The sequence below is a fragment of the Zalophus californianus genome, chromosome 11, assembly GCF_009762305.2.
Source record: "Zalophus californianus isolate mZalCal1 chromosome 11, mZalCal1.pri.v2, whole genome shotgun sequence".
NCBI classification, from domain to species: domain Eukaryota; kingdom Metazoa; phylum Chordata; class Mammalia; order Carnivora; family Otariidae; genus Zalophus; species Zalophus californianus.
In genome coordinates, this window is record NC_045605.1 from 87,891,914 (window position 1) to 87,914,748 (window position 22,835).

Genomic DNA, 22,835 nt, shown 5'->3' on the forward strand with positions numbered 1-22,835 from the left:
AGATTTTTCTTTTAACCAGAGTAGTTCTACTTTTGGTTCTGTTATGATTTAGGGTTCTACATTAAGATTTTGTTTAGGGTAAGTGAAGTTCTGTGCCTCTAAAAAAGCTTGTTCTATGAGACGCCCAGGCTTCTCTTCTCTGCATATGTAGAATTTCCTTTTACTGACACTGTATGTAATACAGTCAGGAGTATGAGACTGTCACTCTCACCTTTCAGGAGCTGTAGGATAGAGGCTGAAGAAATTCTAAGAAACCTATGCAGAAATGATGTCAGTGGCTCTCAGGTTAGCAGGGGCTGAAGGAAAGGGTCTGCTGCTCTTGGAGAACCGTGAAGTTTGTAGCAGAATGGAGTTTTGATGGCAGGGAGGTGAAATAAAGCTTGAAAGGGGAGTTTTGGAAGCTGTTTCACTCCTGCCATGGGTAAGAGTCCTTTCTCCAGAGTACTCAACCTACTATATCCCAGGGAGTCTCTCCTTTGGCCTCTGAATGTGAATGGAAGCTATGACCCAGAAATTTGTTCTTACCATTTTGAACTAGGTTGGAGAATATCTTTTTGTTGATTAGTAGAGAATGGGGGTGAAAAGGATAAAGGTTTTAGAGAGTAGATTATTCTGCCTTCAGTTCTTATTTGTGGCCTGATCCGTATAAGATAAACTGTACAAAATAAAGGTTGAGAAACCTGTGTAAAACAATGGGAAACAGAATTTGATTTTTTTTTTTTTTTTTTTTAAGCCCTATGATTTAGTCACCTACTGCAGTCTGGCCGCACCTTTCCTGACTGATGTCAGCTTCTGACCTGAACCACATGTGTACGTGAGGGCTAGTAAAATAGGTTGCGAGTCAGTTTTTATTGTGTTCTCCATTTTTAGTCACTTGTAACTGTTAGAAAGAGATTTTCTCAGGCATTCAGAAAAGTTCATCTCTTAGCTAAAATTTGCTAGGTTTAGTCTCTAAGAGAAGGTCTTAGGTCTTTATAAGACCTAATTTATTTCAGAGTTTGAGATCCATTCATAAAAGGTCATCATAAAGCATAACAGCCTTGAAATAAACACACTAAAAATAAAAGGAATTACATAAATAAGCACAAATCACAGTTCTCAATCTGATACAGAATTTGCGGGGACATTAATAACATTTAACACTCCCCCTCCCCTTTTCCTTCGCACCAGGGAGAGTACCTGCAGAGAGTATAATGAATTCCTGAGGGCTTATGTCACTTAGTCATTTGATGTGTGAATAGAGACGTGTCCTACAGGCCTTATTTTGTACGGACGTTCTTATGGAAGTGTTACAAAAGCTGCTTACAGTATCAAGCCTCTTTCAGTTTTTAAGAGGCTAATTAAAATTGGCCCCATCTTCCTCTTCTGTAGACAGTCTCTTCCTCAGTCTCCTTTTTAGGTTTTCCCAGTTTGGCTTTCCTTCCCGGTGTTCTGGTGAACAGAGCACCAGACTGGGAGCAGGAAGATTGGTGTCCCCTGTATCTTCTCCAGGTGCCCTGCAGCTGCAGCTGTTCCCTTATCTGGCAAAGAAAGGGATTCGCTTAGGTGACAACTACTTTCTCCTTCAGCTCTAAAACTCTCACTTGGCCTTTCTCCTTCTGTCCACTGCTCTACCTTTTCCCTTTTCCCTGCCATAGTTACTCACCGTGCAGAGTTGTTTGAAAATATTCCTAAAATACACGTAGTTGTGAGGAAGCATCAGTAAGTATAGTTATTGGAAAGATACCGAGTTTAGTAGGTCTTATTTTGGTAGTTTCTCACTTTGTTTACCTTATGCCCCAGTCAAATATATCCTGCAGCCATATTTTATTTGATCTGCTCAGTGTTTGCTATAAAATAAATCAATAATATGTTTTTACTCATCAGAGAATAAACATTTTAAGGATTGGCATGATCTAATATTGGTGAAGGTATAAAGAAATGCCTACTTTCACACATTGTTGTGGGAATGTAATTGGTACATCTTTTTTGGAGGGCAGTTGGGCTGTATCGGTCAGTAGTTTTAGAGTATATAATAAATTGACTCAGTGACTCTAAAAGTCTCTAAAAAAATTCATATGCGAATATTAGGAGATACATCCAAGGATGTTCATTACTGTGTTGTTCGTAATAGCAAAAATTTGGAAATATCCTGTATTTCCATTAAGAAGGGAAATATTTAATGGGTATGTTTATCTTTTTATTTATATATATAAATATTCATTGTATATATCCACATCATAGACATTAAAAATAATATAATGAAGTTGATCTGTATGTACAAACATATTTTAAATAGAAAAGCAAGACCCAGAACCTAATGTTCACTATGACCTATTTATATAAAAACAACATAACTGTCTGTATATGTATATGTGTATAACTAGATAGAAAGATGGCTGGAAGGATACATACCAAACTGTTACTAGTAATTACCCTCCAAAGAGAAAAATGGTATTCAGATGGAGAGAGAAGAGGAATTTCATTTTTTACAATTTACACTCACCTATTAAATTGTTAAAAAGTAATCAGGTATTGCTGCTGTAAAAATGAACAAAAGGAAGAGCAAAAAGGGAAAGGAGGATAAGGAATTACTTCCTAAAGACTAAAAAAGGCAAACGAACTACTAAGAAATTCATCAACAGTATTATGGGAACATTGTTTAGAGGATAGTCCCAAAATTTCAGGACCACTTAGGAACCATGGTTGGTTTATATTTTGGCCAGGGCTGCCTAGCATTTACAGTACAGTTCTATCCTTCCATTCTTTGTATGTCCAGCTTATTATTTTTACTTGTTTGTGTTCTGCAGGTAACCCGGGACCAGATGAAGGTGTTTATACAGCAGGAGTTTAAGAAAGTTCAGAAAGTGATTGCTGATGAGGAGCAGAAGGCCCTTCATCTAGTGGACATCCAGGAAGCAATGGCCACCGCTCATGTGACTGAGATACTGGCAGACATCCAGTCTCACATGGACAGGTTGATGACTCAGATGGCCCAAGCCAAGGAACAACTTGATACCTCTAATGAATCAGCTGAGCCAAAGGCAGAGGTAAAGGAGAATGCCTGCAATTATTAGTAGCAGGAGGAGGAATAGGAGGAGACTGACTGCTATGTTTGTTAGCTGTGGAAATTCTCTTTTATGGTCCCTAAACATGAATGAATTGAAAGCTTAGGGTATAGGTATTTAGACTGGTGTGTGAACCAGTGTGGAAGTATTGGCTCCTAGGGCCTGCACCCAGGAATTGGGCCTGGCAAAATATTTGTCTACCATGACTTAAAGGAGTATAGTCAGTAGGGCAAATACTAATCACAGTTAAGGAGGGAAGCCAGAAATCAGAGCCAGAGAAGAAGGCAATTGACAGATTCCAAGTTGTGAAATGAGCCTGTGAATAAAGTCATCATAGGGATGAGAACAGGGTGAATGAGAATGTCAGGAAGTGGAACATAAAGCAGGCCAGAATGAAAGGTTTTGGACTGATTGTGTGAATAGTAAAAAAGTGCCTTAGCCTGGTTTTTATATGGAGCCAACTGCATAAATTGGGGGCATAACTGTTAGATTAAAGGAGGCATGTGGCAATGGAAGGATCAAAAAAGGTGTGAATGAAAGACAAAGTAAATGTTGAATCACTACAAATGTGAGTCTCTGTATTCATTATTATTTTGTAACAGGCAAAAAAAGTCTTAAACATTTTACCAAACAACGTATTCAGGCGTTTGGGATATAATTCTAAAATAAAATTTAAGGCAGCCATTTTAAAAAATACTATAGAATTTATATTTCACCCACTGGGGAGAAGCTTTTGTTCATAAGGTTTCATAGTGTTATGTTGAAAATTCTGGTCAAGCTTATGTCAGAAGGGTAGGTCCTTCTAGAAGAAAACCTAGGGGAGTCCCATGGACTCTCCAGGACTGCTACTGACTCACTGAGCTTATTGCTTAGCTAGCAGTCTTGCCTTGGCCCAGGAGAGCCTAGATACAGAATAAATGAGCCGACGGAAGAGCCAGGTTATCATTCAAGAGGTAGGTATTGTCCGAGCCGTCCTGACAGAAAATGTCAGAGACCGTTGGACAGTTATCTGCTTCACTCATCCAAGGTTCTTGATTAATTTTCATCAGTGTGTGAAAAGAATAGAATGTCTTGTTCTTTTCATTTTATCCTCTGCAGAATTAAGAAAATGTGTGCCTAAGTAAGTTTCCAGATAGGTAAGAGAGCATTCTATATTCATCATTTAATTTAACCCTTATATCAGCATTCATTATCTCTGTTTTACAGGTGGGATATTGAGATGCAGAGAACTGCAGAGATGCTGAGCCAGTGTCATTTAGTTAGTAGAAAACAGAGCCAGTATTCAGATTGAAGTCTGTTCTATCCCAATGCCTATGTGTTTTCCCTACTATGTGCAGTATGTCAAGTGTTCCATTTATATATGTGGGAAAAATGAAGAGAATCAGTGCTCTAGACAGCTTTGTGTTCCTGAGACCTTTTATTTTTTTTAAAGATTTTTGATTTATTTATCCTTGTCAGAAAGAGAGCATAAGAGAGCACAAGTGGGGGGAGGGGCAGAAGGAGAAGCCAACTCCTTGCTGAGCAGGGAGCCCGATGTGGGCCTCAATCCCAGGACCCCAGGATCATGACCTGAGCCAAAGGCAGATGCTTAACTGACTGAGCCACCCAGGTGCTCTCCTGAGACCTTTTATAGTGTGGAGGTGGTCACTTTGTGTCTTAAACAAAAAATTCAACCAGAATTAACTCAAGGGATAAATGGCATCACTCTGTCCCAAATTCCCCCCAAATCGGAACCCCACATTTATTCTCTGTGTTGATTAGGTTGTTTTTTCAAAAATAAAGATTTATTTTTGAGAGATAGCCCCCTCTCTTTTATTTTCATTTCAAGTAAGGAATTTAGTCCCTCCCCAGTATTAACCATCCTCTAAGCACTTCAGCTGCTTAACTGTGCTATGCTTGTTAACTCTGATGGGATTACTCCTAGGGATGCAAAACTGACAAGGCCAGAGGACCAGGCTGTGGACAAAATAAGCTATTAAAAACAAAAAGTAGCATTCAGCTGGCTAGAGCTTTTACAAAGAGCTGTTCTCATCTAATAGCCTCTCGCTCCAGCTAATCTGGTAACGTACTGATCAGAGCAAATCTCCAGTACCTCTTTTTCACTCAGCAGAGGAATTCTTTTCTTCCTTTTGCATGTTATCGATTTTTTTTAATCACCTGCATTTCATACTTGGCCAAAAGAGTCTTCCTCCCAACATTTTATTATGAAAATTTTTGAACATGTAGCAAAGTTGAAAAGATTTTACAGATTACACCCATATACTTCCACCTAGATTCTACCATTAACATTGTAATATACTTGAATCATGATTTACACATAGCCATCTTTCCAGCCTTCCACTCTTCAATGCATCTTATTTTTTTGATGCTTTTAAAATTGGATTGCAGATACTGATTCTGAACAAGATGGAGTAAACATATTTCACTTTATTACTTCCACCAATCACAGCAAAAATTCCTGGACAATATATATATATTTCTTTATTTATTTATAAAATATTTTATTTATTAGAGAGAAAGAGCATGAGCGGGAGGAGGGGCAGACTCCCCACTGACCTGGAAGCCAACGCAGGGCTCGATCCTAGGACCCTGAGATCGTTACCTGAGCCCAAGTGAGATGCTTAATCAACTGAGCCACCCAGGCGCCCCTGGACAAGATATTTAAGTCACCTACCAGAAGACTCTCAAAAGTGAGAAAAGATGGTCCTGACCAGGGATCTTGGGATTTGAGGAACTACATGGCATTGAGTTCCCTGGGATTTTTCTTGCTTCCTGTATATCCTGGCCTAGGTGCCTTGCAAACTGGAAACTATAATGAGCACAGACAGAAAGAAAATCTCCAAGAAAAGCCTACTCTCTGTAGCCGAAGAACTAGGAAAAGGGCAGTTCAGCTATAGAGAAGCCTTTTGATCAATCCTGCCTATTCTGGAAACACACCATGACTAAAACTATACCCCTTCCCAGCCCCAGTTGGCACTGCAGGAGTGGAGCCAGTGGGGTGGAAACCTATCTGTTGTCTTCTCCTGCAGTAATGAGTTATCATTCCTTTCCCCTGGAGCCTTTAGGTAAAAGTCTGACTTCTGTCATCACCCCTGCCCCACTCAGGAGTCAGTGGTGCCTGTCTCCCTTGGAGCCTAAAGGTAAACTCTTACTTCTACCCCTGCCCTGCAGTATCAGGAAGGAAATAGTATCCCTCCCCTTTGGAGACTGTAGATGGAGCTCTAACTCCTCCCTCCCACCCCTACAATAACTGGGCAATATACCTCCCAACTGGGTCAGTGAGTAGAACCTTATCTTCCACTCTTGTCCTATAGTAATGAGTTGGTACCCCTCCTTCTCCCTAGCCAGCACTCTGGAGATGATAGCATGGAGTTTTGTCATCTGAGGGGGGCAGATCAGAATAGCATTGCAGAATCATTTAAACTATATTGATATTTGAACCGCAATCCACGAACCTGATCCAGGACATGTGTTCTGCTTCTTTCTTCTTTTTCTTCTTCTTCTTTTTTTTAATCATAATTTTTATTTTCATTTTATTTTGTTTTATTTATTTTTTTAAATTGAAGTATAGCTGACACACACTGTTCCATTAATGTAATAGGACAGGTGTTCTGAATTTAAATATGTTGACTTCTTGCTAGAATAGAAGATTTAAATCGGAACCAGATTCTTAAATACTCAAAATGTTCAGGATACAGTCCCAAATCAGTCATTATACCAAGAACTGATAAATCTCAACTCTAATGAGAAAAGACTATCTAATGAGAAAAGATGCCACCACCAAGATGACACAGAGTATAGAATTATCAGAGAAGGATTTTAAAGCTACTATTTTGAAAATGACTTAGCAATAACAAACTCTGGAAACAAATGAAAAATAAAAAATCTCAGCAAAGAAGTAGAAGATATAAAGAAGGACCAAATGAAAATTTTAGAACAGGAAAATACAATAACTGACATAAAAGATTTCACTGGATTGGCTCAGTGGCAAATTGGAGATAAGAGAGGAAAGAATTGGTGAATTTGAAGATAGAGATCCAATCCGAACAACCAAGAAAAAAGACTGAAAACTGATTGAAATTGAGTCTTAAGGACCTGTGGGACTATAAAGGAAGATCTAACATACATGTCACCCATGTCAGTACAGGAGGAAAAGGATTGTGGTGCTGAAAAAATTGAAGAAATAATGGCTCAAAACTTCTAAAATTTGGGTGAAAGACATAAACTTAGAGATTTAAGAAGTTGAGCGAACACAAGCAAGATAAATTCTAAGAAATCCATACCTAGACACATCAAAATCAAAGTAATGAAAAGGAAGGACAAAGAAAAAAATCTTGAAAGCAAAGTAGCCAGAGAGAAATGACACAATTAGCTATGGGGAACAATAATTTGAATGAATGTAGTATATATAAGATATTTGCTCTATATCTATTGAAATGATTATATGGGTTTTTTTTCCATTATTTTATTGTAATGGCTGATTATACTGGTTAATTTTACAATATTAAATCAACCTTGCATTCTTGAGATAAACTCCCACTTCATTATTATGTATAATCTGGGTTCAATTCGTTAGTTTTTTATTTATTTTTTTTAAAGATGTTATTTATTTGAGAGAAAACAAAGACACAGAACACAAGCGGGCGGGGGGCGGGGGGGGGGGGAGAGGGAGAAGCAGACTCCCTGCTGAGCAGGGAGCACACTCCATCCCAGGACCCTGGGATCATGACCTGAGCCAAAGGTAGGCATTTAACTGACTGAGCCACCCAGGTGCCCCTCAATTCATTAATTTTTTAAAAAGATTTTTAGGTCTGTGTTCAATGAGGGATATTCATCTGTAGTTTTATATTTTTATAACATCATTGTCAGGCATTGGTATTAGGGTTAGCTGGCTTCAGAAAACAAGCTGAGAAGTTATCCCCTCGTCATCTGTTTTCTGAAAGTTTATGTACAATTCATGTTATTTCTTCCTTAAATAGTTGGTAGTATTTACCAGCAGAATCCTCTGTCCTGGAGTTCCTTTATGTGAAGATTTTTGATAACCAATTTAATTTCCTTAATATAGAGCTATTCAAATTTTGTTTGATCTCATGTTTATTTAAATTTTAATGTGTGTTATATTTAAATTGTGTTATTTAAATTTGTGTTGTAACGTTCAAAGAATTTGTTGGTTTCATTTAAGTTGTACTTTTTAATGTGAAGTTGTTCATACTGTTTTCTTGTGGTTTTTTTTAACTGTCTGTAGCATCTAGAATGATAACCCATCTTTCATTTCTGATATTGGTAATTTGTGATTTTCTCCTTTTTTTCCTTGACAGTCTAATTACCATTTTATTAATTTTGTTAGTCTCAAAGAACTTTTTGATTTGCTAATTTTTTTCTTTGTTTTCCATTTTGTTTATATGTGCTCTTATTTCCTTTTTTCTGCTTATTTTGAGTTTACTTGTTCTTTTTGCTAGCTTTGTAGATGGTTGATAAAGCTATACTTTTCTCTCTAGGCACTGTTCTAGTTGAATCCTAAACTTTGGCAATGTTTTATTTTCACTTATCATTCAGTTTGAAATATTATTCATTTACTTTGTGATTTTTTTTCTCTTTACTCATTGATTATTTATGTCTTGTTTAGTTTCCAAATACTAGGGATTTTCTTACATGTCATACTGTTAATCATTTCTAATTTTTTCCATTGTGATCAGAGAACTTTTTTTTTTTTAAGATTTTATTTATTTATTTGACAGAGAGAGACACAGCGAGAGAGGAAACACAAGCAGGGGGAGTGGGAGAGGGAGAAGCAGGCTTCCTGCGGAGCAGGGAGCCCGATGCAGGGCTCCATCCCAGGACCTGAGCTGAAGGCAGATGCTTAAGGACTGAGCCACCCAGGCCCCCCAGAACATGTTTTGAATGGTTTCAAGCTTTTAACATTTATTGAGATTTGTTTTATGGCCCAGCATATGGTCTATCTTGGTGAATGCATATGCGCACCTATTTTATAGTTTGGGGTGTAGTGTTCTATTAAATATCAGTTAGGTTTTCAAATAACTATGTTTTTACTGATTTTTGTGTCTAGTTCTGTCAACTGCTGAGAGGTGTTAAATTTCTAAGGATGATTAGGGAATTATCTCTCCCTTTAATTTTATCAACTTCAGATATCTTGAAAGTCTCTTTTAGCAAATACGTACTTAAAATTGTTCTGTCTTTCTGATGAACTGACCCTTTAATCATTATGAAAGTCCCTCTTTTTCTCTGATAATACTGTTTGTCTTCATGTCTGTTTTATCTAATGTTAGTAGAGCCGATCCAGTCTTATGCTTACTGTTCTCATGGTATGTCCCCATCAATTTGTTTTTGGTCTGTTGTTAAAGTGTATGTCTCCTAGGCAGCATATGGCTGGGTTCTTATAATCTTTTATCCATTCTGATAATCTCCACCTTTTAATTGAAGTGTGCAGTCCATTAACATTTACTGTTATTATTAATATGGTTAAATTTAAGTCAGCCATTTCATGATTTGTTTACTGCTTGTCCCTAGATTTCTCTTCCTCTTGTCTTTTCCTGCCTTCTTTTAGACTTTTGAGGCAATTATTTGAATTCCACTTTAGTACATTTTTTGGCCTTTTAGCTCTATTACTTTGTTCTTATTTTATAATGATTTCTGTGTGGATTATAACATATATATTATATGTAACATATATAATGTACATAGAAATCCTTTAATTTTCTGTCTACAAAAAATACAGTACCACTTCACATAAAATGTAGATACCTTGAGGGGCGCCTGGTTGACTCAGTTGGTTAAGCGTCTGCATTTGGCTCAGGTCAAGATCTGGGAGTCCTGGGGTCAATTGCCATGTTGGGCTCCCTGCTCAGCGGGGAGTCTGCTTCTCCCTCTGCCCTCCACCCTATTTGTGCTCTCTCTCGCTTGCTCTCTCTCTCTCAAATAAATAAAATCTTCAAAAAAGAATGTAGATACCTTGAAACTACATAGGCCAATTAACACTCTCTATGCCCTTTTGTTATAGTTGTCAAGTAGAAAATCTACGTGTGTTGGGCGCCTAGGTGGCTCAGTTGGTTAAGCGATTGCCTTCGGCTCAGGTCATGATCCTGGAGTCCCGGGACCGAGTCCCGCATCGGGCTCCCTGCTCAGCGGGGAGTCTGCTTCTCCCTCTGACCCTCTTCCCTCTTGTGCTCTCTCTCTCTCATTCTCTCTCTCTCAAATAAATAAATAAAATCTTTAAAAAAAATCTGCATATGTTATAAATATTAAACAATCATATGCTTCTAAAGAAGTTAAGGAAAGTATAATCATAATTTTATATCTGTATATATGTAGTTTTTAAGCAAGTTTGTGATAATAGTTGCATAACTGTAAGTTTAAAGTCATTGAATATACACTTAAAACAGGTAATTTTATGGTATTATAAATTATACCTCAGTAAAGCTGCTAAAAACAAAAATTGTAAATAGTCCACCGGCTCAAGTACTATTTCCCTTTGATTTCTGAAAATCATTTTAAAACCAGTCCATTAACACAATATGTTTTAAGAAATCTTTAGTACAGATGAATTTGACTAGGCTAAGCAGAATCACAGGGCTTCTGGTTGAAGAAGTCCAGAGATTACAAGGTTTACTGATGACATTTCTTTTTAATAAATCTTTTTGGGTCCTTTTATAGAATATAGCGTACAGGACTAGTTTCAGTACCATTCCCCAGATCTAATGAGATGTGGTGTTTCTCCTCTTCAAATAACTAAATAAAGTTATTTCCTTCTTATTCATTTTGGAATACTAAAAACTTATAGACAGAGCAGAAAGTAAACACACTAAATTGATGGTTATTATTGGGGTATTTTTTCCTTTTTTTTTTCTTTTTTGTGTATGTATTTTGTTTTTTTCCCCAACTTTATCGAGATAAAATAGACATATATGTAAGTTTAAGGTATACAGTGTGATGATTTTGATACACATGTATACTGCAAAATGATATCCATAGTAAGGTTAGTTAATATCTTCATCCCCTCATGCTGTTTTTTTCTTAACATTATATTTTGAATTTTCCTCATATTACCAGAAATTCTTCATAAACATAATGTTTGAATCCTGAATCAGTGATACAAACTTAACTTTTATGTAATTTTAAGTTTTTTCCAACTTCCTTACTGCCATTTATTACATTATAGTGCATGCCTTTGTTTATAAATCATAATTACTGAGTCAAAAGTACGGACGTTTCTTAGGCTCTTGTACATATTTGTTAACTATCCCCAGAAAAGTTACATCAGTGTACATTTTCATCACCAGTTTTGACAGTCTCTCATTTTTTTGCCTGAATTTTATAAACATCTTTGCCAAAGTCAAGTACTAAAAAATGGTGTTTATTTTTATTTGCATGTCATGAGTACTTCCATCTTTTGTCTAGTTTTGAGAGAAGAGTACTGAACTATGTGAGATAATTTTAGGAAAAGTTCAAATGAGCAAATCATTAAAAATGATACGTGCATATCCTAAACATTTATTTTAAACTTGAAATACATATCTGTATATTTCTTTGATTTTTGACTCAGACCTTTGAGTATATGGGTTTGCCACTTGGAGTGGAATGTTATGTTTCTGGCATAAACCACATCCATACTGCACTGTTTATAAGGTCCAATTTCAGGATAACATTCGAAGCAAGCTGAATGTGGAATCCTAGACTTTTATACTTTATTTTTTCTAATATTTTGCATGTCTCACTACATCAAAATTGACAGCAATTTTTTTTTAAAATATTTTATTTATTTGACACAGAGAGACACAGCGAGAGTGGGAACACAAGCAGGGGGAATGGAAGAGGGAGAAGCAGGCTTCCCTCTGAGCAGGGAGCCCGATGTGGGGCTCGATCCCAGGACCCTAGTATCATGACCTGAGCCGAAGGCAGACGCTTAACGACTGAGCCACCCAGGCACCCCAAAGTTGACAGCAGTTTTTAAGTAACTCATCTTTATTGAATGCCTTGGAAGCATTCAGCTTAGTTTTCATGGAGGCAGTGTTTCCCTCTTGCATTCACTTTTTGTTATTTAATAAAATGTGTTGTCATAATTATAAGCTCAACTGATTTAAACAGCCTTAGGAACAAAATTATTTGCTTCTTGGTGAACAGACATTTCCACTGGTGGAAGTAGAAACAAGGTGGTAAGATACTAGAATGTAGCCTACCAGCCAAGAGCATTGAGGATATTTGATGGAGGGATTTGGGAACATTGCTTAACCTGACAAGTCATTTAAAATAGAAACTGGTATTTAGCAAACTTTCAGTTCTAATATTCTCTGAAACCAAGATTTACTTGTAATGGGGGGGGTAGAAATTAATCTTAAATCCTACTTACATCTTGCCTTCCCTCCTTTCCATTTTTGAATAATTATTATTTTTTTAAAGATTTTTTTTTTTTATTAGAACGCACGAGCAAGGGGGCGGGGCAGAGGGGAGAGGGAGAAGACGACTCCCTGCTTTACAGGGAGCCTGATACAGGACTCGATCCCAGGACCCTGGGATCATGACCTGAGCCAAAGGCAGATGCTCAACAGACTGAGCCACCCAGGTGCCCCATTTTTGAATAATTATTAATTATGTGCCTTGTGCTGTGTAAGGTACAGTGAATAAAGAGATAAACAGTACAGTTTCTCTTCTCAAGGAATTGAAATCCAAAAAGGGAGACACTGTATGGTGCTGTCACTTGGTTTTCTGCTTTAAGTACCAGCCTAGGAGTATGAGTCATACAATTGTGAAGGACAGAGTAGGATTACTCCACTCGGTCTGTCAGTGAGAAAAACATTTCCAAGTGAGGCTTGATCTTCAAGAAGGGACAGGAATTAGCTTAGGCTTTCAGAATAGGAGGGAATAGCATGCACATCTTTTACAAGGAAGATTAGCAATCTTCTGAGTGCGTGCTGACCTATTCAGAATTGCCATATGTATGTGTGTTTGTTCTTTCATTCGTTTATTCATTCCTTCAGCAGTGAAACTCTCACCCTGGTCTTCCCCCATGCTTTGTGATAGTGATTATTGCTTCTGAACAGCCACATATCTATAAGCTGCAGAAATAGATGAATGTGAAGCACAGTCTTGTGTCCCATCTTCTCTGTCCTTCTTTACTCTTCCCTAGAGACGTTATTAATTAATTCAGGGAAAGTACAATAATGAGCACCATTTGTCAAACACTTACAATGTATCAGACATTTTTTAGTGTTTTACATATTTTCTCATTTATTTTAATCTGTATTGCCACCCTGTAAGGTAGGAATTAGAATCTCCATGTGTAGATCAGGAAACTGAACCTGGAAAAGTTAAGGCAAATTGCCAAAAGCTTTACTGTTGGAATTGATGAATGTAAATTTGAAGCCATGTTTCTCTAAGTCAGAAAGTCCATCTCTTAACCATTGTGCCAAGATTTACAGTTTTGAGGACTCACTCTAAATCACAGGAGAATGTTTGGATACTGTTTTTCATAAGATTCTCCTAGACAATTATGTTTGAATATCCAAAAATAATTGAAAACCTGTGTTGAGGTTTAATTAAGTCACTGATAGTTACGTAACTCAAAGTTAAATTATATGAATTTTTTCTTACTAGATTATAGTTCCCATAAGACATGCCAGCCAGTCAAAATGGAAAGAAAGCTCCCACCATCCCTATACCCTCCGACCCCACACCACTGCCACTTCCGCCACAACCCCTGTCCGAGACACACATAAACACATCCCCATTCTCTAGTATCCTCAAACTCAAAATTCCTTTAACATACTTTTTTTTTTTTTAAACATTGCTGTGCGTTTGCTCTTGCTTGTCCAGTGCCCTTCCCACTCATCTTCTGTTGCCAACCTGGGAAAATCCTGCTTATCCCTTAAGTTCCAATATAAATGTCCCCTCTGTGAAGCCCTCCCTTCCCCTTTCTCCAGAAGAGGCTGTGTTTATCGCTTTCCTTCTGACTTTGAAACATTCTGTTTATGTTTTTGGTAGAGCCCTTAACATAACTCATTTTCTTTCTCTCTCTGTGTTTCCCCTGCTCCTGAATGGGAGTTCCTAGGTTAAGTTATTATCTTTTACCTTTAGTGTTCACCTGTAGTAGCTTATCATACTGAATTGTTACTGATAGTGATAATAACCTTTATTAAGTGCATCCTATGTCTTAGGCACTGTGCTTGATGTTTATACATATTAATTCATTTAATCCTCCTTTCATCCTATGATACAGGGACAGTTATTACCCCCATTTTACAAAGTAGGAAATTAAAATTAAATGAGGCAAAATAACATGACCAGCGTAATACAGCAAGTGAGTGATGGAGTCAAGATTTGAACCTAGAGTGTCTGACTCCAGAGTTCATTCTTTATGCCTGTAGGAACAATCAAATTGATTAAGTGCTCTGGGAAGTTATCAACAACTAGGAGATACATTCTCTATTGAGACCAACCCTGAAAGGCTAAAAAGAAGGATGTAAAATACCCCATCACCAAAGGAAGGAGTGAGGTCCCTTGGAGAAGGCTTAAGAATCATTTGAAAAATTTTGTGTGATCACAAGAAGAGAGTCAAAGGACTCTTGCTCTGATCACCGGTAAAGTTAGGTTCAGAGCACGCAGTACCTGGACAGCTACCCCTCACACATTGTTTTTATAGACAGTGAATGAGAAAAAGTGAAAAGCCAGTGTTGGGCTGAGGGATATTGTAGATCATCAAATGCCAGAGCTCCCCTTTTATAAAGGAGAAGACCAAGGTTCAGATTAATTAATTAACTTGCCCAAGGGCACATAGCTAATAAATAATAGAGCGTGGACTAGAGTCCCAATTTTCTGAGTCCCAGTTCAGTGCCCTTTTTACCACAGTGTGCCCTATATTAGAGTTGCTATGTTCATATTTGGAGAGAAAAATGCTAGACCAGGGCAGAAATGACTCTTTGAAGGAAACAGCTTGATGCTTTTGGAGCTGGTCAGCTTTTGCCTAAGACCTGCTGCTATTTTGGGCTCTCAGTTTGCTCAGAACTAAATACTGCCAGCCACACAAATAAAAAGGCAAGGCTATTATTTAGGCCTCCTAGGTCTGGGCATTCACTTACCTGCTTGCAAAGGCAAATTATCAGTTGATCTCTGCTGGACAGTTCGAGCATAGGATTATATTAGCCCTTGTCTTAGCCCTTGGACATCTGCTGGTTTGTCTGTGTTAAAGTAAATGCACAAGCCTTGCTTTCAGGTTGCAAGAGGGGAGGGAAAAGAAAGAAATCTAAATCTGTCTCTACCAGTGTTGATTTCTAATGCTGTTTCTTTCTGTTTCTTTCAGGGTGACGAGGAAGGACCCAGGTAAGATCACATTATTGCTGCTTGTCTGTTCTCAGAATTGAAGTAGAGTGACATTTGTGGCCTTTTAATGCCCCATGAAATAGGGACAGCCAAAGAACAGCACAGAAAAGGGATCAACATCTTAAGTCAGGGCTTTGAAAATCTTATTTTGTAAGACTCCCATCTCCTTCCCCATCTGTGCCATTTCCTGCCTGTAACCTTCAGATAAAGGTAGACTTTAAAGTATGTAGTGATAGTAACTTCAGAATACCTTGCTAGGAAGAGTAGGCCCTATATTTAAATGGTGATTAGGCTATCAGGTGGACTGCCTAGATAAACTTTTGCATTGTTCTTTCTTGATTGGAATTGGATTGCTTTTTTAAATGGGCTTTGGGTCCAATATTCTTTGTTTCTGACGTATAACATTTTTGCATCTGACTCAAGACACTGATACTGTGAATCCTAGGTCATAGGTATTACGTTTCTTTTTTTTTTTTTTAAGATTTTATTTATTTATTTGACAGACAGCAAGAGAGGGAACACAAGTAGGGGGAGTGGGAGAGGGAGAAGCAGGCTTCCTGCAGAGCAGGGAGCCCGATGCAGGGCTCGATCCCAGGACCGTGGGATCATGACCTGAGCTGAAGGCAGACGCTTAATGACTGAGCCACCCAGGCGCCCTGGTATTATGTGTCTTAACTTGGTTAAGGAAAAAGAAGAGGCTCTTTTCTGCTTCTGTATCACCACATGAAATGTGAAAGTGTATTTCATTATTGCCTCAGCCTTGCAGTAAACCTGGAGTTTGGTTTCCTTACTTTTGCTGTCATGCTGCTCAGTGAAAACAGGCTCCAGGAAATGCTGCAGCTTTGCCATCCACACAGTCAAGGGGCATTTGTACAAAGTAAAATGAAATGTCCAGGTGGGTCCTGTGTCACATAGGATCAAGAACTGTTCAGGCTGGGAAGTGTCAGAGAGTTCAGTTAGGGCGCTGCTATTCAAGCTTTAGTTTTAGCAGAAGTGGCCCCCCCCTTTTTTTAAATGAGCTTTGAGTAGAACCCCAATATACAAAGAGTTTTTCTCTGGCTAAAGTTGGGGGCCAGATCCATTGGTGAACCTTCTCTCTTCAATACAATAGACCCTGAGGGGCTTCTGCAGAAACCTAGGGTTCCAAAGAACTCAGTTTGTGAAAATCACTTACCTGGTTCAAATTTCTCATTGAAAGAAGGTACATGAATTGTCCAGGGTTACCTTACTGGAACCAAAATTCAGTCCTTCTTTGGTTTATAAACCAACAAAGAAAGTTTCTTCTTTTTTCCTTCTCCGTCCCCACACCCTCTGCCAGTTTCTTGGTGCCAAACATTATCGCACATCTGCATCTCTTGGTGCTTCTCTCCCGTGAGAACTATGGTTCTCAGCCTAGATCTAGCTCCTTGTCTACCATGGCTAAAGCCACAGGCACCCTGCTTTAGAACTGCAAAGCCTCAGGGAATTTCTTCAAATTCACCTTCCAGCCATTCTCAGGAACAGGCTCCCTCTGAATTGCAGTTTTTCTTTCCTCCCTCTCTCCTTCCTTCCACTTCCTCCCTTTCTTTTCTCATGACCTACCATGTGTCGGGCACTGTGTTACTTACTGGGTATATAGTAATAACTAAGACAGACATGGTTCCTGTCCTTGTGGGAGAAATAAGCATATCACCGGGCCCTTATACTGTGGGACAAGTGCTATGACAGAGGGAAGTTTAGGCTGCTTTGTCAGTCTTGGAGGGTAAGGGAAAGCTTACCAGAAAAGGTCATAAATAAACAGGGCTCTGAAAGATGAGAAGGCAGGCAAAGGAGGAGCAGGGGGTAGGGGGTAGGGTTGTTCTAGGTAGACAGAACAACTTGTGCAGAAGCTCTAGATAAGAGAAGAGTGGAAGAAAGAAAGCAGAATCCAGATCCTTTAGGGCCTTATAGGCCTTCTAAGGTGTTTGAGCTCTGTCTTGAAGGCTTGGGAAAGCTTGAAAGAATTGTAAACAGGAATTAACCCAAGTAGATTTGCATTTTGGAAGTCTCCCCTGCCTTAACTGGAAGTAGATTAACACCAGAGCGTGGGAGGCTAGTTAGACTACAGTAGTGATAATGGGAGCCTAATCCACATCTTTTCTAGTTATTTTTTTTTAAAGATTTTATTTATTTATTTGAGAGAGAGAGAATGAGAAATAGAGAGCACGAGAGGGAAGAGGGTCAGAGGGAGAAGCAGACTCCCTCCTGAGCAGGGAGCCCGATGTGGGACTCGATCCCGGGACTCCAGGATCATGACCTGAGCCGAAGGCAGTCGCTTAACCAACTGAGCCACCCAGGCGCCCATCTTTTCTAGTTATTGACCAGGTGTTTACCATTTTGCACAGACCTTTGGTTTCGACAGACTCTAAATTCTCTCCTTGGCACTTCCATCTCTCCTATTGTCTAGACTAGCTCTAGCTCCTTAAAATCCAGGCCAAACAGAGCCCTAGACTTTCTTCTTCCCCAGAAAGAGCGTTCAGACAAGACCAGTATAATGAAAACACCTTAACAGATGTCATGTAGTTTGGAGGAACCTGATTAGGATGAATGCGGTCATTTGTCTTCATGGTTACATGTCAGAGTCACGTTGAGTAGAAGAATACAGGGACCTTATGAAGAGATAAGCTTGCTTCAAAGGTACTATTTAGTGTAGATACTGGTTTTAGTGTTTAATTGCGGATACCTTCATGTCATTTTGACAAGATAGTCGTGAAGCATAGAGTTTCTTTACTAGCAACCAAGATAATCAAGCTGTCTCCTTCGAGCTAGGCTATCATGGATGTCAGCAGGGACTCTGTTATACCAGGACTTGATAGAACCCTCTTTTGGTACAATGACAGAACCCTTCTTTGGTATAATGAACCCTTTGGTACAATGAAGAGCATGTTCTAATTTGACAGAAAGAAGAAAACGAAGTCAAATTTTCTTTTTAAACTTTCAATTTATATTTGTTGGTTCCATTCAGTTTGTGTTGAACTACCATTTGGCTCAGTTAATTCCAGTTAACACTTCAGGGCAGATTGCCTTTGATCTGAAATTCTCTCATTTATGATACACGTTTTACCATCTCAATAAGCCAAACAGAGTTTTGTTCCAGAGGCTTCTGTATTGCTGAAAGTATTGAATGAAAATATTGAATGAAGGGAAGTGTGGGTGTGCCTGCACAGGGGATGGAAGAGAATGAATTGGGAGACTCTGTGTCCAGGCCTCTAGGATTAGGACACTTGTGTGTGTCTCCCTTGCTGGCGTTCTTTCCATTCAGCCGCTTGTCCACCATCCGCACCCAAGTCCAGTTAGATCGGGCTCCAGCCATTCCACAGGAGCAAAGGGAAATCCCTGTGCTATGGATACATATTTGTCTGTAATAGAGCTTGTGTCCTCCCTCCTGCCAGCCTCCCTGCCTTCTTTCCTCCTTTTGGTTCTGATTCCCCAAGCCATTTGACGTGACGCGTCCCAATATTGTGCTGTTGGTCATGCCTATTCCTGGTCCTGAATTTTATTGTGTAGTTGTCCTGCTGATTAATAACAGTAACCATAGCTATCATTTATTGAAGGTTTACTGTGTACCGTATTTTATATCACTTCTCATTTAATCCTCATGTAAAGCTTATGATGTAATTATTAGCCCACTTGTAAAATGAGGAAATTAATGCTCAGAAAGATTAACTTGCCCTAGATCACAGAGCCAGTAAGTAGCAGAGCTAGGATTTGAATCTACTCTGGCTTCAGGGTTCACAACTCTCCACCACTGTTTGGACTATCTGCCCTTACCTGCCCTCGTGTGCCAGCGCATTTCTTTCTGTGACCCTGAAGGAAAGCCAGGAGGATTCACGCATACTCCTCAGAGGATCGCTTTGCTCTTACTCCTCTAACCTGGGAGGTCTTACTTGCTTTGACATTGAATTGCTAGGGCCTCTGTTTTCTGCAAGCTACTTCTCCTCTCCTTAGCCTCTGTCATTATAAAGGGGTATTTCTTCATTTTACCCTCACACAGTGCCCTTTCAGGGTCAGCAGCAAAAGGGGTACTTTCAGACTCCCTGGGGAGCAGACAGCCAAGCCTTCCTTTGACCCTACAGAATTCCCTGCCTGTTGCCCCTGTGCCTGGTGGTTTACTCTTCAAATCCATGCTACAATTACGTAGATGGCAAGAATTCTTGGAGGGCATGGACGAACAGAAATTCTAATCTGTAGAACATGGATATTAACCACCATGGAGTCATCTTTTAAGAGGGTGTCTTTGAAGCCCAGGGTGATTTTTTTTTTTCAAGCAAAAAAAAGCAATTTACACTTTCGGCAGCAATTTTCTGTCTTCTCTGTGCTATTATGGGAGATCTTGTGTTCACTCCCTCACAGATTGGCTCCTCAACTCCTGCCGGAGCCTGCTGAGAAATAATATATATTCGAGGAGAGGGGGTGGCAGTAGGATCTGCTGCCTCGAAGCTGTTTTGTAGTGGGAGGAAGTCAGAGAGGGAAGGACCCTGAAACTCCTGTGCTCAGAGGAAAAAGGAGCAAGATCAATATTAAATCTTGATTTGCTATTGAGATTTTCTGTGCTTTTTTTTTTTCCTTAAACTTGGAAATGGCTTTTTAATAGTAACAACCATATTTGGGACTTCTGTAGAATATTTTATCTTCAGAGCTGGCTCTTATTCAGGCAGAAAGCTCCTGCTGAGATCAGTGTGAATCTGACCCATGCTGAGTCTGTGATCAAACAGGCAGCGAGTTCGGAAGGAGTAGGAGCTCAAGGAGGGTCTTGAGTCTCCTATTCTATTCTTGGTCTTGGTCTGCCTGAGACTGACTGTGTGACCTTGGGCTAGTCATTCAACCTCGTTGCCTCTTTGTAGGCTGTTTTTATTTCCCTGTAAACACTAGCCTTTCTTTCCCCTGCTCCCCACCCAGTTTTTTTGGGCTAACGTTGTGTGAAGCAGTAGTCTTATATCACATATGGAGTGGAAGGAATCTGCCTATATATTCTGTAATTTAGTAGATTTTTAAAAAATATTCTCAATTTTGTTTCTTTAAAAATTTTCTTGGGGCTGTATACTAGGTACTCTCCCCCCTCCCCCAAATAATAACCATGTGTTCTTAGATATGACATTTCTCTTCTTGACAGCTTAGTTTGGAAACATAAAAAGGAACTAAGTCAGTGATACACTTAGGTTTCTTTTGTCCCCTGATTGCAAATTCCTGGTTTGGTTTTTGCATTGTCTTCATTTCGGAAGAGCTAGCTAGAAGCCAAAGAACATGGCTCTGATAATTGTGGCATGGAATGGAGATGTTAGGGCTGTTTATTATACAGAAGTGGGATTCCAACATCTAAGTTGGCCTTCAGCATACAGAATGTCTTGATCACATTTCCCTGTTTCGGAACCTGGACTGACTTTGTTTTCCCCTGCTGATGTCAGTTATTTATCCTCTACTCATCCAGACGAAGGATAAAGCTATGTTATGCATTATGCTGCCTATCTATAATAAAAGCAAGCCTCCTTTGCTAAAGTAATTGCTTTTCAGAAATTTACCTGTGATAGTCACTTTATTTTATTTTGGTGCATATTGGAATATAACCAGAGAATCCATTCACAGCTGGAAAATTCAGCCAAGGTGCCTCTAGTTTACTTCCATCTGTCTCACACTAGAAATGCTGGCTAGGAGCATCCTGTATTCTAACATGCATCTGCCTGCCTTTTCTGGCTTCGTAATGCTAAAAAAGAAAAGAAAAGAAAAATGAAAGGCTCAGTAGAAGGGGCCTGAATATCACTCTGCATGCTGTGGTTTTCCTCGAAACGTTTGTGTATATTATCTCATTTATTTCTCTTATCAGTCCTAATAGGTGGTTAATACATTACCTAGAGTTGCAGAGAGGCTATATATACATGAGATGGCACAGCTAAAAGTGGTAGAACTGGTGTTCAAACTCACGTCGTCTGACTCAAGCACTTATGTGGACTCTTAATCGTAACAGTGCTCTATAATGAGTATGTCGGATGTAGAGTAGGGTACAACTAATGCAGAGTAGAGAATCAGAAAAGAGCATTTGTGCTGGACCCTGAAGAATAGGGAGAGGGGGGACTTTTCCAGTTGGAAACGGTAGGAAGAGCACCCAAGCAGAGACCAGCATGCCTGAAAGCTCAGAGGAAGAACGCGTGTGCTGTGTGGGGAATGGTGAGGCACTGCATGCCTGGGCTATGGCAGGAGAGGAGACTGAAAGATGAGTGAGTCCACCTTGTGGTGGGTCTCATGTGCTATACTGGGGTGCCAAAAGGTTTGTATTACCCCTTTGTCCTTTCTTTAGAAGAAGTGGGCAGAATCGTGAATCTTACGGGTCTCTTCCTGTAGTCACATCTTGTGATTTGTTGCGGGTGAATTGTTTGCTTTCTTCGTGCCTCAGTTTCCCCATCAAAATAGCACACTCTGTTTACTTGAAGGACAAGTATGCTATGAAGCATTGAAAAGTGTTCTCCTTTTGGGTTTCTTTTTTTAGATGGAAAAACAAGCAACTGAGCTAAAGTAGCTGAAGAGGGAAATTGTTTGATTTATATCTTCTACCCCTATTGTGACAGCACCTGCCTCTCTCAAACTTAAAATCAGGTTTGGCAAGTAGTTATCTAGTTCCTTCCAAATTAATAGAGAAAAGGAATACTAAAGCCTCAACATTTTCCAAATAGATTTAAGACCAAAGGCATTTTTTAAAAGCTAGTTTAAGAATTAAATTGATGTTACGTTTGTCCCTGAATTAGATCTGGTGCTGAAGAGTCTGGCTGGAGCCTAGTTCTCTTCTTCCTTGTTTGTTTTCATAGCCATTCTGGACTGACTCTAAACAGAATCAGTTTTAGGAAGTCACAAAACTCCAGTCTGTGTTTTAAGAATAACTAAATTTGATGTTATTACTTATGCCCCCTCAACTGTGGCAGCCACAGTGAAATTGTGGTTAATGTTATCTTGTCATTTTAGGAGAAACCTGCTAGCCTCTAGCATCTTCTCACTTCTTTCCAGTGAGAGGCAGGCAAGAGGTCAGTAATTCCATTTTCCCAACAGCTTCCAAGGATCCTCCCCTTTTTTGTAGCTCCATGTTCTCCTCTATACCCAGAAACCCACAGCAGGCATCTGTAGCAGATGCTGGGAGCAGAAGCTGGTGTGTTTCTGTGTTTTGGTTCGTTGTTGTTGTTTTATCTTTTCTCTTTTAAAGATGACGTGAAGTTTAGAGTCAATGAATGTAGGTTTCTTTAAAACTACAACTCCAGGAAGGTAGCTTCAGAACATTAAGAGAGATGGCCAAAGGCTGAGATAAAACTTGGGTAGCCTACATGGTGAGGTCTTTGCCAAGGAGCAGTGTTCATGTATGCGCCTCTGCTCGTTTGGACCTAGGACCTAACTATGAGTGGTTGTACGTTCATAAAAGAAATACTTCCTTATCCACAGGCAGGGGTTTCAGGGAAGAAA

At 39.3% G+C, this 22,835-nt stretch overlaps 1 protein-coding gene across 5 annotated transcripts in view; it reads left to right on the forward strand.

Annotated features, from left to right (window-relative positions):
* The window catches only part of TRIM44 (tripartite motif containing 44), a 117,966-nt gene that overhangs the window by 49,294 nt on the left and 45,837 nt on the right, over window positions 1-22,835 (forward strand). For 3 of the 5 annotated variants that reach the window (XM_027578552.2, XM_027578551.2, XM_027578553.2), the window contains 2 exons: window positions 2,790-3,029; window positions 15,358-15,377. In XM_027578552.2, coding sequence (XP_027434353.1) covers window positions 2,790-3,029; window positions 15,358-15,377 — 260 coding nt within the window. Of the gene's footprint in view, window positions 1-2,789; window positions 3,030-6,105; window positions 6,313-15,357; window positions 15,378-22,835 lie in introns of those variants that run through there. The other 2 variants (XM_027578549.2, XM_027578550.2) reach the window with 1 other exon arrangement.